The sequence below is a fragment of the Salvelinus alpinus genome, chromosome 13, assembly GCF_045679555.1.
Source record: "Salvelinus alpinus chromosome 13, SLU_Salpinus.1, whole genome shotgun sequence".
Classification (NCBI taxonomy): Eukaryota; Metazoa; Chordata; class Actinopteri; order Salmoniformes; family Salmonidae; genus Salvelinus; species Salvelinus alpinus.
The window spans coordinates 19,560,038-19,576,527 of NC_092098.1; the positions used below are offsets into that span (position 1 = coordinate 19,560,038).

Genomic DNA, 16,490 nt, shown 5'->3' on the forward strand with positions numbered 1-16,490 from the left:
TGTGTGTGGATAAGAGTGGTGGTGTGTGTGTGTGTGTGGATAAGAGTGGTGGTGTGTGTGTGTGTGTGTGGATAAGAGGAGTGGTGTGTGTGTGTGTGGATAAGAGGAGTGGTGTGTGTGTGTGTGGATAAGAGTGGTGGTGTGTGTGTGTGTGTGTGTGGATAAGAGTGGTGGTGTGTGTGTGTGGATAAGAGGAGTGGTGTGTGTGTGTGTGGATAAGAGGAGTGGTGTGTGTGTGTGGATAAGAGGAGTGGTGTGTGTGTGTGTGGATAAGAGTGGTGGTGTGTGTGTGTGTGTGTGGATAAGAGTGGTGGTGTGTGTGTGGATAAGAGTGGTGGTGTGTGTGTGTGTGGATAAGAGTGGTGGTGTGTGTGTGTGTGGATAAGAGGAGTGGTGTGTGTGTGTGTGGATAAGAGGAGTGGTGTGTGTGTGTGGATAAGAGGAGTGGTGTGTGTGTGTGTGGATAAGAGTGGTGGTGTGTGTGTGTGTGTGTGTGTGGATAAGAGTGGTGGTGTGTGTGTGGATAAGAGTGGTGGTGTGTGTGTGTGGATAAGAGGAGTGGTGTGTGTGTGTGTGGATAAGAGGAGTGGTGTGTGTGTGTGGATAAGAGGAGTGGTGTGTGTGTGTGTGGATAAGAGTGGTGGTGTGTGTGTGTGTGTGTGGATAAGAGTGGTGGTGTGTGTGTGGATAAGAGTGGTGGTGTGTGTGTGTGTGGATAAGAGTGGTGGTGTGTGTGTGTGTGTATAAGAGGAGTGGTGTGTGTGTGTGTGGATAAGAGGAGTGGTGTGTGTGTGTGGATAAGAGGAGTGGTGTGTGTGTGTGTGGATAAGAGTGGTGGTGTGTGTGTGTGTGTGTGGATAAGAGTGGTGGTGTGTGTGTGGATAAGAGTGGTGGTGTGTGTGTGTGTGGATAAGAGTGGTGGTGTGTGTGTGTGTGGATAAGAGGAGTGGTGTGTGTGTGTGGATAAGAGGAGTGGTGTGTGTGTGTGGATAAGAGTGGTGGTGTGTGTGTGTGGATAAGAGGAGTGGTGTGTGTGTGTGTGGATAAGAGTGGTGGTGTGTGTGTGTGTGTGTGGATAAGAGTGGTGGTGTGTGTGTGGATAAGAGTGGTGGTGTGTGTGTGTGTGGATAAGAGGAGTGGTGTGTGTGTGTGGATAAGAGTGGTGGTGTGTGTGTGGATAAGAGGAGTGGTGTGTGTGTGTGGATAAGAGGAGTGGTGTGTGTGTGTGGATAAGAGTGGTGGTGTGTGTGTGGATAAGAGTGGTGGTGTGTGTGTGGATAAGAGTGGTGGTGTGTGTGTGTGTGGATAAGAGGAGTGGTGTGTGTGTGTGGATAAGAGGAGTGGTGTGTGTGTGTGTGGATAAGAGTGGTGGTGTGTGTGTGTGTGTGTGGATAAGAGTGGTGGTGTGTGTGTGGATAAGAGTGGTGGTGTGTGTGTGTGTGGATAAGAGTGGTGGTGTGTGTGTGTGTGGATAAGAGGAGTGGTGTGTGTGTGTGTGGATAAGAGGAGTGGTGTGTGTGTGGCTGTCAAGGTTGATCACAAGGATCCTGATTATCAAGCTCTAATGGCTCAGACACACCAATAGTGTTTGCTGGCGAGAGTACTCAACACCTCTGAAAGTAATTTGTGAACCGAGTGCGCACCGATTTTACATGTAGAATCACGTCAGACTGCTGCAGTGGATGGTCCCTAAAACACAAAAAGGTAAAAAAACAGCAGACTAACGCTAGATCCACATTCAGTGTGATGTGCACAAGCCTTAAGGGTCCTGATTCTCTAGCTCTAAGGCTGCCATGGCCAACACCTTAGAGGATCTGATAGACACTACATCCCGTCGACACATTCCCAAACTGCAACCTGACCCAGGTAGAGGCTTAATCCTGTCTCAGGGTCTCAGTCTACTTATCCACTCCTCTCAGAAGTGCTGACAGACAAAACCCAACTCAAACCCCTCTAAAAGGACAGCGGGAATCAGAGGTGTATGACCACAACCGTTCCTAACCCAGGTCAGGGCAAACCTAAACCCCAGAGGTGACTGAACACACCTCACTGACCTACAGAGGTCAAACTGGGGTGGACGGGCCAGCAAATGCCCCCGAGACAGTTGCCCACCCTAAAATCTCAACAGCAAGGTCAAGGGTCATGTGGTTACTGGGACATCAGCGAGCTCTGAGGAAGCAGATGCTTATGTAGTGGACGGATCAGATGGGACGAGGCGGCGGGACAGGAAGAGTGTGGGTGGTCGTGGTCTGTCAACCTCTCAGGCATCTGTCCCAATTAGACACCAGCTAGCTGCACAGTGGGACACAGTACTAGTGGTCCTCACTACCCTCTATTTGTTGCAGTCGAACTCCATCTTCATTTAAAACTGATTCCTAAATTAAACATTTTCACATTCATTTAGATTGTACTGCTGTACCCTGCTGTCTGCATTGTGGGTCGACTCTGGTTCCTAAAGTATCCCTAGAATCTCTTCATATCTGCTGAAGGTGATAGATAAGACAAATCAATTAATAGATTTTTTTTTTAATGGTGGTTTCAACATAATTCAAGCATAACAGACTGAAAATCATTACTGCTGGAGAGCTGGTGTTAAATCAACAGTCCACTCTGTACAATAGAATCAGGCATGTTCCAGTCCAAGGTGAATGAGACCTTGAAAAACTTTCATGGACAGAATCTACTGAAATAATATCTGAGCAGAAAGAAGATTTGTGGTGATGACATACACTAACACAATGCCAAGGTCAAATGATTTCTTAACCCTGCAGAGCCCACACTATGCAACTGGCAGCTTGTCATAAAGGGCCATTTCATGTCTGATGGCCAAACCTCTCATTTTCCCATCCTTCAACAGCCCCTTTAACCTTGCTCCCCCCTCTCTCTCGGTCTGCAGGTACATGCGGTGGGGCCCTGACGGAGCCCGCCTGTCACCAGCTCCAGATGAGACTGTTGCCATGGGGACAGAGTCAATGGCCCAGAGCGGGGGAGCTCAGGGGCAGATATAAACACTAACCATTTGATTTCACCAGCTGTGAGATACTGGGAGAGAGGCACAGGGGAAATTCACAAAGGAGACAAGCTGTAGAGGGGAGCAGGGGGCAATTTCTGTTCTGTCACAAAGCCAGGCGAGAGATGACAAGAGAACCAGAGAGGGGAAAGAGACTAAAGACGAGAGGGTTTTTTGATCTCTGCTGACTTCTACAGAAAGCATTTGGAGAGGCAGAGTAAGAGAGAGGGGAGGAGAAGGGAAAGATGGGCAGCAGTCAAATAGAGCAAAAACCAAATGAAATCTCATATTGCAACGCTGGCTTGTGATAGTGGCAGTAACATGCTATGGATTTGTGTCTGCGAGTGTGTACTCTCCATGTGATGCACCGGAGCACAGGCTGTATGATGAGTGAGGGAGCTAAAGATGACGTCACCTTGAAGAGCACAGGGAGGAGAATCATCACTTTGAGAGTACAGTAGCTACCCGAGGAAGCTTGTTTAGGAGCTCAGATCAGTCAGGAAATGCAAATCACAGAAAAAAATGTGCTTTATTGAAAACAAAAGTATTTCAAAAAAAATATGTACAAAATAATGCTTGTTGTCATTGATGATACAACATGTGATTATTTTAAATGTTTTCTTGCATTATATATTTTTTTACTTACAGTAGCTCTTCTCTTATATACAAAACAAGCATGAACACAATGGGAAGGTGCTTGCAAGGAGAATGTGAAATACGTTTGGAGGTTGACCCTGGTGAGGTGGTGGGGTGCTCCACTCTCCATTTTCGCAGACTTTGTACAAGAACTAAACAAAACCATCTGGTCCAAAAGTCCAAAAATCCCCACTTAATTTTCTTATATACCATGCACACTTAAAGAGATAGTTCACCCAAATGACACATTGGTTTCCTTACCCTGTAAGCAGTCTATGGACAAGGTATGACAAAAATCCATGCTTTCCCAGGCACTGTTTCCACAAGCTAATGTTTTAGCATTTTGTGGGACAACTCCCATTCAAGTCATGGGAACGATATTAGCATTTTTCACGCATCATGTCCAAATCATCCAAAAGTATCTCAAATTGATTGTGAAGCTCAACAAAGTCACTTCTAGATGATCTGAATCTAAACCAAAGCATGGATTTCTGTCATACCATGTCCATAGACTGCTTACAGGGTAAGGAAACCAAATCGATCCCTTTAACTCCGCTGCTCTGACAGAAAACTGCCATATAGGAACTGTACAATACGATCATTATCATTGTTTTAGCTTAGTTCAGCTTTGTCCAGGTGTTTTGCAACTCAAACTTTGCAAAATGTCATTCATTGTACGAGCAAAAATAATGCTATCGTCAGAGAATAGAGAAAAGAGGATATGCCACAAAAACAGAACGACTCAATCAAAACATTGTAAAGAAAATAGTAAAAATGAAAAAAAAAAAAAAGGCAACAAACATCTCACTCAACAGAGGATCAAACGGGCCTTGCACTTCTGTCTGTACATTTTACTTGATTACTTTACTGCTCTTCTGGGATAAGGCACCGGTCACATAACTGAACCCAGAGCAGTGAGTAACAGAGGAAATCTCACTAGACAGAACAACGATTCTCTACTTATTTCACAGTAGCACAGCTGAAATAACAACAGAAGTAGAAGTATTATGCCCATTCACTGTTTTCTAAACAGCCTTTAACATAGACAGTCTATACATCCTACTCTATTTTTTATGGGCATTTCAGATTATATGTAGAAAAGCAGATACAAATGGAGAGGAAGAGGGTGCTGACACAAAGCATGTAGTTCCTGAACATACAGACCCCACCCCATCTGTGAAAAGGGACCTCTAGTTGAATATGTTTTTATTCTATTAAGGGCTGAACATCTCTGTGTGAAGAGGTGACATACAACAAGTCAACTAATACTCAGTTGTAACTCGTTAGTTATCATTACTGTCCTGCTATCTGAGACGGACCACCACACTGATACAGACATTGCAGAAGTAGTTCTAACCTATGACATCCTGCTGCAATGACAGCATCTAATGCTATGTGACAATATTGACCAGGTTGGCACTGGTACTAATAATACACTCACACATACGTGTGGAACAGCACATAATGACAATAATGTTTTGTGATTAGTATCCGTGATATCCACTTAGCAACTGCAACACATGTATGTGCCAGAAAGCTGTACATTCTTTTCCCTTTCTGTGGGTACCAAACCACAGACCAAGAAGAAATGAAATCTGGAATAACAAGTAAATACTGTCCACTTTTCCCTCTTTCCTTCCTCCAATACCACCCCCCCCCCACAGAAAGCTGATACCAGACATTGCCATTTGTACTAACTTTGGGTTGAAGGCAAACTCATGTCAACAAGAATAGTCAAATCAGATTCCCTAAAAATGATTTCATTTCATTTAAAGAATCATGAACTGAAAAGGAGCAAGAGTTCTGCCTTTGTTTACAAAGTCATTAACATAAAAAGGAAAATTGCTGCAGGCTTGCCATCAAAACAATACCACAAGGCCTACCCAGTAGTGCATGTGTAGTGAACTGTGAGCCCTAACCCCACATGAACTAGTTAACAGATTTGTCCTCTAGTTCAGAATGAAGGCATGGCCACATAGAGTGGCTAGGCAATCCACACACCTTCCATGATGAGGATCAAAATCAGAGGAAAATACCTCCTGTATGAGAAATGAAAAAGCACGTTGAAAGAGAAAACTACAGTATGTAGAGAGAGAGAGCGAGAGAGAGAGAGCGAGAGAGAGAGAGAGAGAGAGAGAGAGAGAGAGAGAGAGAGAGAGCGAGAGATGTAGAGATATGTAGAGAGGCAGAACATGTGAGTATTCTCTTTTCTTAAATAATGTATGAAATCCTCCTCTGATTTCTGCGCTGTGGTCTCTCTTCTCTCTGGTGGGCAGAGTCTGTTGGCAGGGTAGCGTGCCTGGTTGTGGTGGGATCAGACGTACCACTCCCTGCGTGAGATCACTGAGCCATCCATATGGGAGACATAGTCCCCCTCAGCCCCGCTGTCATAGCAGTCATCCGACAGGTAGGGGGAGCCAGTGCTCAGTGGGTGTGACGGGGCAGCGTATCTAGCATGGCCTGTTTGGTGGGGGCTGGGGTAGCTACGCAGGTGGTCGTGGTGGTCTCCGTTCCTCATCGCCCTCGTGAGGCCGTTGGGCTGGTACTCCGGTTCTCTGTGGTTGTTTATGATGGTTGTTGATGTTGGATGCATGTGGAGGCGTTCACGGTCCCGCACGTGGTTGCGTTCGCGGTCGCCCCACTCTTCGCGGTCCTTGTCTAGGTAGACGTTATTGGCAGGCTTAGTGGGGTGGAGCTTGTGCTGTGGAGGAGCCTTCTGCATGTCTGAAGGCCCTAGGTACTGCTTAGTGTAGTAGTCCCCGCGGAAGGTCTGCCGTTGTCGTAGGTAACATACCCCGCCCACTACCAGCAGCAGCAGGAGGAACAAGGCTCCGCCCACAGCCCCGCCCACGATGGTGCCCAGGTGGTTGTCGGGGGGCAGGGCTGCCAGGGTGGGGGAGGTGAAGAGGACCCGTCGCTTATCTCCCACAGAGGTGGATGAGGAGGCAGAGCCGGTTAGGACAGGCGCAGGGGTGGTGGAGGGCATGGAGGTGGTGGGAGGATCTAATGGAGGGAGGCAGGGAGGGAGGAGTAAAGGGGGAAAGGAGGGTCAGGGAGGGAGGGAGGAGTAAAGGGGGAAAGGAGGGTCAGGGAGGGAGGTAGGAGTAGAGGGGGAAAGGAGGGTCAGGGAGGGAGGTAGGAGTAGAGGGGGAAAGGAGGGTCAGGGAGGGAGGTAGGAGTAGAGGGGGAAAGGAGGGTCAGGGAGGGAGGGATGGAAATACAGACAGAAAAGTAGAGAATGTCAATGCCAACTACATCAGCATATTACTGAAAGGGGATAGGTTGACATGAAAACACTACCAACATTTCTACATCTAAAATGACATGTTCATAACAGCCTCTGGTTTGCATTGGCATGTTGTCTGTACAAACTATGTTGTTACGTCTTGACATACCACTTGAGGATAGAAGTTCCCTTTCAAAACATATAGATGTGGTAAATTAAGTCGATGTCTTGGGACTGAGCTAATGTACCCAAAATGACATGCAGTCTATAGCAGCCAAGTGTGCTGTAGGCAGAGCTGTAGCAATCCAGAGACTGAGACTGTTTTGTGATTAGTGTAATAATGGTCAATGGAAAAGTAAGGTAAGGCAGAGGGATGTTGATGTTACTAGTCTAGGAACCAGAGATGAGTGATCAGGAAACTAAATCATCTACAAATCAAAAACACATTTTTAAACAAATCATCAATTGAAGTGAATGTTGCCTGGTTTTTGTTAGTGTCTGTAACACCTTATTTGAACTAGGACTGTATAAGTGGTTAATAATGCTGACAACTAGAGGCAGCATGACATATACACGGTCAGTTACTATTTTCCTTGCCTGTAAATCTATGCAAGAGAAGATTTGTTCCGGATTGCACAGATCTACTGTTAGGTTTGAGGGACACTCACATGACGTACTGTAGCAACCTCCATTAAAATCAGGTCAAATTAACTAACCGATTAACACTTTAATGCTGTGCCTGTTATGTGGGCTTATGGAGGGCTTTATAAAGAGCGTATGTTGAGCATTTCAAATAAAGACAAACATGTCATTGCCAGTGATTATGTTGTGAGGCAATGATAGGGAGGAGGGAGGGGATGTCTAGAATAGAGTCAGCACTAATGTTAGGGGCTTGGAGATATGGGAAGGACTACTAAAATGGTAGGGATTGGTCAGGGATGGATACTTGGGTAAAGAGATGGGCAAAAAGGGCGAATCACTCCTTCACAATTTGAACAACTGTTTTGGGCATATGCGTTAATGACTTGATCCAGATCTTCAAATACTCCCTAGAATGTTCTTTGGGCCAGATGAACCATGATCAAGCACCCTTCATCAACAGCTTAGTATCACAGATGGGACATGCTGTCACATCTCTGGTCAATCTGCTCTCCTTATTCCATCTGCTAGTATTTCTGTCTGGACTTGCTGAGTCTGTATTGAACCATTGTGGTTATGGTTGGATTAGGACTGAGTGACCTCTGCATCATGTGTGAACGGTTCCCTCTAAAAGTGTTGTTGTGAAGTTGTTCAAACAGGGACATAAGATGACACTGCAGTCTTAGTTCCAGGTCAGATGTCTGTAGAGATATCGATCTCTGACGTCATGGCCCTGTGAATTCCATTTGAATCATATGAATTATGCGACACCACGCGGAGACACTGCACGAATGTGTGGGCGCACACACACACACACACACACACACACACACACACACACACACACACACACACACACACACACACACACACACACACACACACACACACACACACACACACACACACACACACACACACACACACACACACACACACACACACACACACACACACACACACACACACACACACACACACACACACACACACACACACACACACACACACACACACACACACACACACACACACACACACACACACACACACACACACACACACACACACACACACACACACACACACACACACACACACACACACACACACACACACACACACACACACACACACACACACACCACCACCACCCTCCCAGAGGCGTGCACACAGCAAAAACACACTACACACAAAACCACAGAGCTCCTCTCAAAGGGAAAAGCGACAAAAAAGGTTTAATAAATAATGAATAGGAGTTGAAAAGAGCTGGTGAATGTTATGAATCTGGGACATCATCTCTCAGTCAAGGCTGCACATTTCTGCCTTTCACTCCATGACAAAGAGAGAGAGGAAAGAGAGAGACAGAAAGAGGTAGAGATAGAGGAGAGGGAAAGAGCAGAGAGAGAGAGATGTACAGTAGTCAACGTGATACTGAAATGAAAGCTCCATTAAGGAGGGGAAGAGAGGTTTACGGCCAAAAGGGCTCATATTGCACAGCAGAGACAGAGACACATGCCAGGCCAGGGAGACGACAGAGGAGACATAGCAGAGGAGAGTGGAGGAGTGAGTTAGTGGTCTGGGGGATGAACAGACATGGGTTTGGCCAGAGAACCAGGGAGATCTCCTCTCCTGTTGAACATCTGGAGACCTAATCAAGACTAATCAGGGCCTCGTTGAGACTCGTACATCTGAGGACCGGAAATAAATTGGCACTAACACAGCATGGCACTTCGCTTCATTTCAAAACGGACACACCCTCAAGCTTAGACAGACTGGGGTCTAGAATGACGAAATGCTGGACGGATCATGTTTTTTTATTTCATTTTTATGTAAATGCTGTTGTTACAAAAGCATAACATTTAAAAAGTGTTTAGTAGCAGGAGCCACAAAGACAGCATTATCCATACAGATACATCATGACTCATCTCTATGCTATTATGTTGACACCGAAAGCTTCAAGGCCAGAATATGTTTAAAGTTCTCCCTAAGAGAGACAGGAAGAATACGTGTGGAATAACAAGCTGTGTGCACATTCAGCAGCGTTTCTTTCCTCCGCTCACCTTGTACGCGTATCCGCAGGTCCCTGCTGCGTAAGTTGATGTCATTGGCAACCTCACACCTGTAGACTCCAGAGTCATTCCGTTGGAGGGGCCTCAGAAACAGCAACGTGTTGTTCACTATCTCCACCCCCTCTGGCATTTTCCCGTCCAGTCTTGGATATCCACACACAAGTACATGAAATGAAAGGCAGACGGACACAATTATACACAAACACTGGTTCAATGTTCAATCTGCAGTGGGAACAAATTTGTGCACATAAAAACATGAGCAGCGAGCGCACACGCTCACACACCTGATCCATGTGAAGTGGTGTGCTGGTGGGTTTGCGTTGGCTTTGCAGGTCAGTTGGATGTTCTCACGGCCCACATACCAGTCACCGTCATAACCTACCACCACGATGTCTGGGGCGTCTGCAGAGACACAACACAGAGAAGGGGCAACAGACAGAACCTGAAAAAGTGGAAAACTCAACCACCCCAAACATTTTTTGTGTGGAATTACATGAATCAATCAAATCAAGTCTGATGAAATTCCAGCATCATAGACATGACTTACAGTACCAGTCAAAAGTTGACACACCTACTCATGCAAGGGTTTTTCTTTATTTTTACTATTTTCTACATTGTAGAATAATAATGAAGACATCGAAACTATGAAATAACACATATGGAATCATCTATTAACCAAAAAAGTGTTCAACAAATCAAAATATATTTAATATTTGAGATTCTTCAAAGTAGCCACCCTTTGTCTTGATGACTGCTTAGCTAACTCTTGGCATTCTCTCATCCAGCTTCATGAGGTAGTCACCTCGAATGCATTTCAATTAACAGGTGTGACTTGTTAAAAGTTAATTCGTGGAATTTCTTTCCTTAATGCGTTTGAGCCAATCAGTTGTGTTGTGACGAGGTAGGGGTGTTATACAGAAGATGATATTTATCAAATAGGACCAAGTCCATGTTATGGGAAGAACAGCTCAAATAAGCAAAGAGAAATGACAGTCCATCACTACTTTAAAACGTGAAGGTCAATCAATATGGAAAATGTCAAGAACTTTGAATGTTTCTTCAAGTGCAGTCGCAAAAACCATCAAGCACTATGATGAAACTGGCTCTCATGAGGACTGCCACAGGAAAGGAAGACCCAGAGTTACCTCTGCTGAAGAGGATAAGTTCATTAGTTAACTTCACCTCAGATTGCAGCCCAAATAAATGCTTCACAGATTTCAAGTAACAGACACATCTCAACATCAACTGTTCAGAGGAGACTGCATGAATCAGGCCTTCATGGTCGAATCGCTACAAAGATACCACTACTAAAGGACATCGATAATAAGAAGAGACTTGCTTGGGCCAAGAAACATGAGCAATGGACAGACATTAGGTGGAGTCCAAATTTGAGATTTTTGGTTCCAACCGTTGTGTCTTTGTGAGACGCAGAGTAGGTGAACGGATGATCTCTGCATGTGTGGTTCCCACCGTGAAGCATGGAGGAGGAGGTGTGATGGTGTGGGGCTGCTTTGCTGGTGACACTGTCAGTGATATATTTAGAATTCAAGGCACACTTAACCAGCATGGCTACCACAGCATTCTGCAGCGATACGCCATCCCATCTGGTTTGCACTTAGTGGGACTATCATTTGTTTTTCACCAGGACAATGACCCAAAACACACCTTCAGGCTGTGTAAGGGCTATTTGACCAAGGAGAGTGATGGAGTGCTGCATCAGATGACCTGGCCTCTACAAACACAACGTGTTATTTCCTAGTTGAGGTCTTCACTAAAAATAGTAAATATTAAGAAAAACCCTTGAATGAGTAGGTGTGTCCAAACTTTTGACTAGTACTGTATGTGTGAATGATTCTGAACAGAAAAAGGCAGTCTCGTGGGTACTCGTGTTGAATCGCACACACACACACACACACACACACACACACACACACACACACACACACACACACACACACACACACACACACACACACACACACACACACACACACACACACACACACACACACACACACACACACACACACACACAGAGAGAAAGAGAGACTCACACTGCACGTTGAGCTGGTAGGGGATCCTGAAGTCTGTGTGCAGGGCAGGATGGCGCACCACACAGGTGAGGGCGTGACCCTGGACGTGGCGGGTGGGCTGCCACAGGTAGCGCACCTGGGTGCTGGTCGTGCCGTTTGCCTCGTCCTGCAGCGACACCTCTGATTGGCCAAACAGGTCCGTCTCCCAGGAGACTTCGGCGGGGGGCCGGGCCCGCTCAGCGATGCAGGTGGCCACCACGGTTTCATTGCCCTCGTCGATCAGAGCCACCGAGCCAGCCGACACATACACCCTGGGCTCCACTGAGAGAGAGAGAGAAAGAGAGAGAGAAGGGGTGAGGAAATATGGATCGAAAGGGTTGTAGTGTTCAGTCAGTGTTCCAGTATCTTCTAGGGCAGGGGTCCCCAATTACATTCAGCCATGGGCCGATTTTTCCTTGAGCGGTTGGTCGGGGGGCTGGAAAATAGTTAGAAATCATTTTAACATTTTTACAAATTGACCACAAAATCCCAAACAGATACGGTGTAGTATTTGACAAAAACAGAATCATTTCAAACCTTGATTACATTGGGATATGATCACGTTTTAATTTATGCGAGAGAATATTTACAAACTGATTTCCTAAATTAACATCACTTTGAGATGATTTTCTGGTGATTTTACAGTCTTACATCCAAAAATGAAAATTCTAAATATACAAATATATATATTCCGATTTTGTTGTTTTTGCTCAGGGGCCAAATAAAATCACCAGCGGGCCGAATATGGCCCGTGGGCCACCTGCTCTAGGGAAGCAGAGTTCCTGAGTAGGGTCTGGAAGTGGTTCAGTTATTCAAGCTCGTTTCCATCACTCTTTCTTTCAACCGCCGCCCTCCTTTCCCCTGTCCTACTACGCAGTAGCAGCTCAGGGACTTCCTGTAACCATTCAAAAACAGTGTGTGTAAGTCATGGCCTTGCCTGGAATAATACATCTATCTAACCCCGACTCTTACTCCCCGGGATCCTTTAAAAGAGGGGCGTCTCAATTGTGCAACAGACAAACAAAACGTATTGCCCACCACATTCCTCTAGCTCCAATTATAGCACCCTGTTCCTGTACACCCCTCCCTCGCTCCCTCGCTCCCATTCCTTCACCCCTCCTCTCACGCAACTGTACCCAACTGTCATACCGTTCTCATTGCAATGCCCCTTCAACCAACCCTTATTCCAACCACTCGTCCTCACTACCTTCCATCCTTTCTCTCCACACTTTGTTTTACCACTCTCCCTCTGGCCCAGTGACGTGAGTAGGATCCTCTCCCCACAATGGCCATGTGTAGATCATACATTTTTACAAGAGGCTCTTTACTAAGATACAGGATTACGTTTCAGAATATTACAAGCACACCATCAGCCATACAAACACACACTTACAAGAGGTGTGTTGCACAGACACAGACACTAGAGGTGGGTCATATGGCCAAAAATTCATATTGTGATAAATTGCCTGAATTAATGAGATAATTATTATTTAAAATGATCTTTTAAACTACTAGTTGTAGCCATCAATTGTCCCATTAACAATCACCCATATTAGCAAACTTATTTAATTTCAAACTTCACATTTCTCTAGTATAGGTTACTTATAATGAACAATATCAGCAAAATGCCTGCGATAAGTGATCGGTATAGTCAGTGTCAATTGATCCACCTCTGGCCTGCTCGCCTCCCTACCTCTGAGGAAGTACAGTTCCCGCTCAGCCCAGTCAAAACTGTTCGCTGCTCTGGCACCCCAATGGTGGAACAAACTCCCTCACGACGCCAGGTCAGCGGAGTCAATCACCACCTTCCGGAGACACCTGAAACCCCACCTCTTTAAGGAATACCTAGGATAGGATAAAGTAATCCTTCTAACCCCCCCCCCTTAAAAGAGTTAGATGCACTATTGTAAAGTGGTTGTTCCACTGGATATCATAAGGTGAATGCACCAATTTGTAAGTCGCTCTGGATAAGAGCGTCTGCTAAATGACTTAAATGTAAATGTAAATGTCAATAATTTCTGGTTTATCGTCCCAGGTCTAATTGGAACCCACACACACACACACACACACACCCCAACACAAGCACACACACTCCTACCGAGCACGCTGACAGTGGTGGAGGCCTGTGTGTTGCCCAGGGGGAAGGTGGCCACCTTGCAGGTGTACACTCCAATGTCCTCAAAGCCCACATCCTCCAGTACGATGGTGGCGTCATGGGAGGAGGGCGAGCGGAAGGACAGGCGGCGCACATAGTTTGGGGGGATCGAGATGCCAAACACGGGATTGTACACCGCCACAGTCACCGAGCCTGTGGGGAGCCGGCGCTCCCAGGAACTCTGGGTAAGACTGAGGTTGGCCCCCACCTCCACGCTACAGCCCAACGTCACATTCTTCCCCAATACAGCACTCACCTTCTGGGGAACCAACACCTGACTGCCCCCCACACCTGGAGCACAGAGAGGGAGAGAATGAAAGAGAAAACGATTAGTTTCACCATCAACAATCAGTTTATTCCAATTTTTTCTGAAGAACTACTGTAAGAATCAAAAGAAAAGAATAACCACAATCCCCTGTGGTTAGTCAAAGTGTAATCAAAAGAGTTGTACTTATCTTGGGCAGTGAAACATAAGCCTGTGTGCAATGTGTATGGCTGTAAATGTAATATGCCCAATGATGACGGCAATAAAGGACTGTGGCAATAGCATACGGACTTCCCCTCGACACACTACACCCTCCATCTGTCTCTCAGTTGGACATCATTTACTCTAATAACATCACATTGTATTGGTCACATACACATGGTTAGCAGACATTATTGGTCACATACACGTGGTTAGCAGACGTTATTGGTCACATACACGTGGTTAGCAGATGTTATTGGTGACATACACGTGGTTAGCAGATGTTATTGGTGACATACACGTGGTTAGCAGATGTTATTCAAATCAAAGTTTGTCACGTGCGCTGAATACAACAGGTGTAGACCTTACAGTGAAATGCTTACTAACCCTAACCCTAACCCTAACCAATAGTGCAAAAAAGGTATTAGGTGAACAATAGGTAGGTAAAGAAATAAAACAACAGTAAAAAGACAGGCTATATACAGTAGTAGCGAGGCTATAAAAAGTAGCGAGGCTACATACAGACACCGGTTAAATCAGGCTGATTGAGGTAGTATGTACATGTAGATATGGTTAAAGTGGCTATGCATATATGATGAACAGAGAGTAGCAGTAGCGTAAAAGAGGGGTTGAGCGGGTGGTGGGTGGGACACAATGCAGATAGTCCGGGTAGCCATTTGATTACCTGTTCAGGAGTCTTATGGCTTGGGGGTAAAAACTGTTGAGAAACATTTTTGTCCTAGACTTGGCACTCCGGTACCGCTTGCCATGCGGTAGTAGAGAGAACAGTCTATGACTGGGGTGGCTGGGGTCTTTGACAATTTTCAGGGCCTTCCTCTGACACCGCCTGGTGTAGAGGTCCTGGATGGCAGGCAGCTTAGCCCCAGTGATGTACTGGGCCATACGCCGAGCAGTTGCCGTACCAGGATTGATGCAACCAGTCAGGATGCTCTCGATGTTGCAGCTGTAGAACCTATGCCAAATCTTTTCACGACTGTCTTGGTGTGTTTGGACCATTCTAGTTTGTTGTTGATGTGGACACCAAGGAACTTGAAGCGCTCAACCTGCTCCACTACAGCCCCGTCGATGAGAATGGGGGAGTGCACGGTCCTCCTTTTCCTGTAGTCCACAATGATCTCCTTAGTCTTGGTTACGTTGAGGGATAGGTGATATTCTGGAACCACCCGGCCAGGTCTCTGACCTCCTCCCTATAGGCTGTCTCGTCGTTGTCGGTGATCAGGCCTACCACTGTTGTGTCGTCTGCAAACTTAATGATGGTGTTGGAGTCGTGCCTGGCCATGCAGTTGTGGGTGAACAGGGAGTACAGGAGGGGACTGAGCACGCACCCCTGGGGAGCTCCAGTGTTGAGATGCAGCGTGGCAGATGTGTTGCTGCCTACCCTCACCACCTGGGGGCGGCCCGTCAGGAAGTCCAGGATCCAGTTGCAGAGGGAGGTGTTTAGTCCCAGGATCCTTAGCTTAGTGATGAGCTTTGAGGGTACTATGGTGTTGAACATTGAGCTGTAGTCAATGAATAGCATTCTCACATAGGTGTTCCTTTTGTCCAGGTGGGAAAGGGCAGTGTGGAGTGCAATAGAGATTGCATCATCTGTGGATCTGTTTGGGCGGTATGCAAATTGGAGTAGGTCTAGGGTTTCTGGGATAATGGTGTTGATGTGAGCCATTACCAACCTTTCAAAGCACTTCATGGCTACAGACGTGAGTGCTACGGGTCTGTAGTCATTTAGGCAGGTTGCCTTTGCGTTCTTGGGCACAGGGACTATGGTGGTCTGCTTGAAACATGTTGGTATTACAGACTCAATCAGGGACATGTTGAAAATGTCAGTGAAGACACCTGCCAGTTGGTCAGCACATGCCCGGAGCACAAGTCCTGGTAATCCGTCTGGCTCCGCAGCCTTGTGTATGTTGACCTGTTTAAAGGTCTTACTCACGTCGGCTACGGAGAGCGTGATCACACAGTCGTCCTGAACAGCTGATGCTCTCATGCATGCCTCAGTGTTGCTTGCCTCAAAGCGAGCATAGAAGTGATTTAGCTCGTCTGGTAGGCTTGTGTCACTGGGCAGCCCGCAGCTGTGCTTCCCTTTGTAGTCTGTAATAGTTTGCAAGCCCTGCCACATAAGATGAGCGTCGGAGCCGGTGTAGTATGATTCAATCTTAGCCCTGTATTGACGCTTTGCCTGTTTGATGTTTCGTC

General features: G+C 46.2%; 1 protein-coding gene across 2 annotated transcripts in view; it reads right to left on the bottom strand.

Moving 5' to 3' along the window:
* The window catches only part of nectin3b (nectin cell adhesion molecule 3b), a 94,046-nt gene that overhangs the window by 12,486 nt on the left and 65,070 nt on the right, over window positions 1-16,490 (bottom strand). Inside the window, exons 2-6 of one of the 2 annotated variants that reach the window (XM_071338428.1) lie at window positions 13,754-14,101; window positions 11,638-11,937; window positions 9,868-9,985; window positions 9,575-9,726; window positions 3,521-6,649 (exon numbers count right to left, since the gene is read on the bottom strand). In XM_071338428.1, the coding sequence (XP_071194529.1) occupies window positions 5,961-6,649; window positions 9,575-9,726; window positions 9,868-9,985; window positions 11,638-11,937; window positions 13,754-14,101 (1,607 nt within the window). In that variant the 3' untranslated portion in view covers window positions 3,521-5,960. Of the gene's footprint in view, window positions 1-3,520; window positions 6,650-9,574; window positions 9,727-9,867; window positions 9,986-11,637; window positions 11,938-13,753; window positions 14,102-16,490 lie in introns of those variants that run through there. The other variant, XM_071338429.1, reaches the window with a different exon arrangement.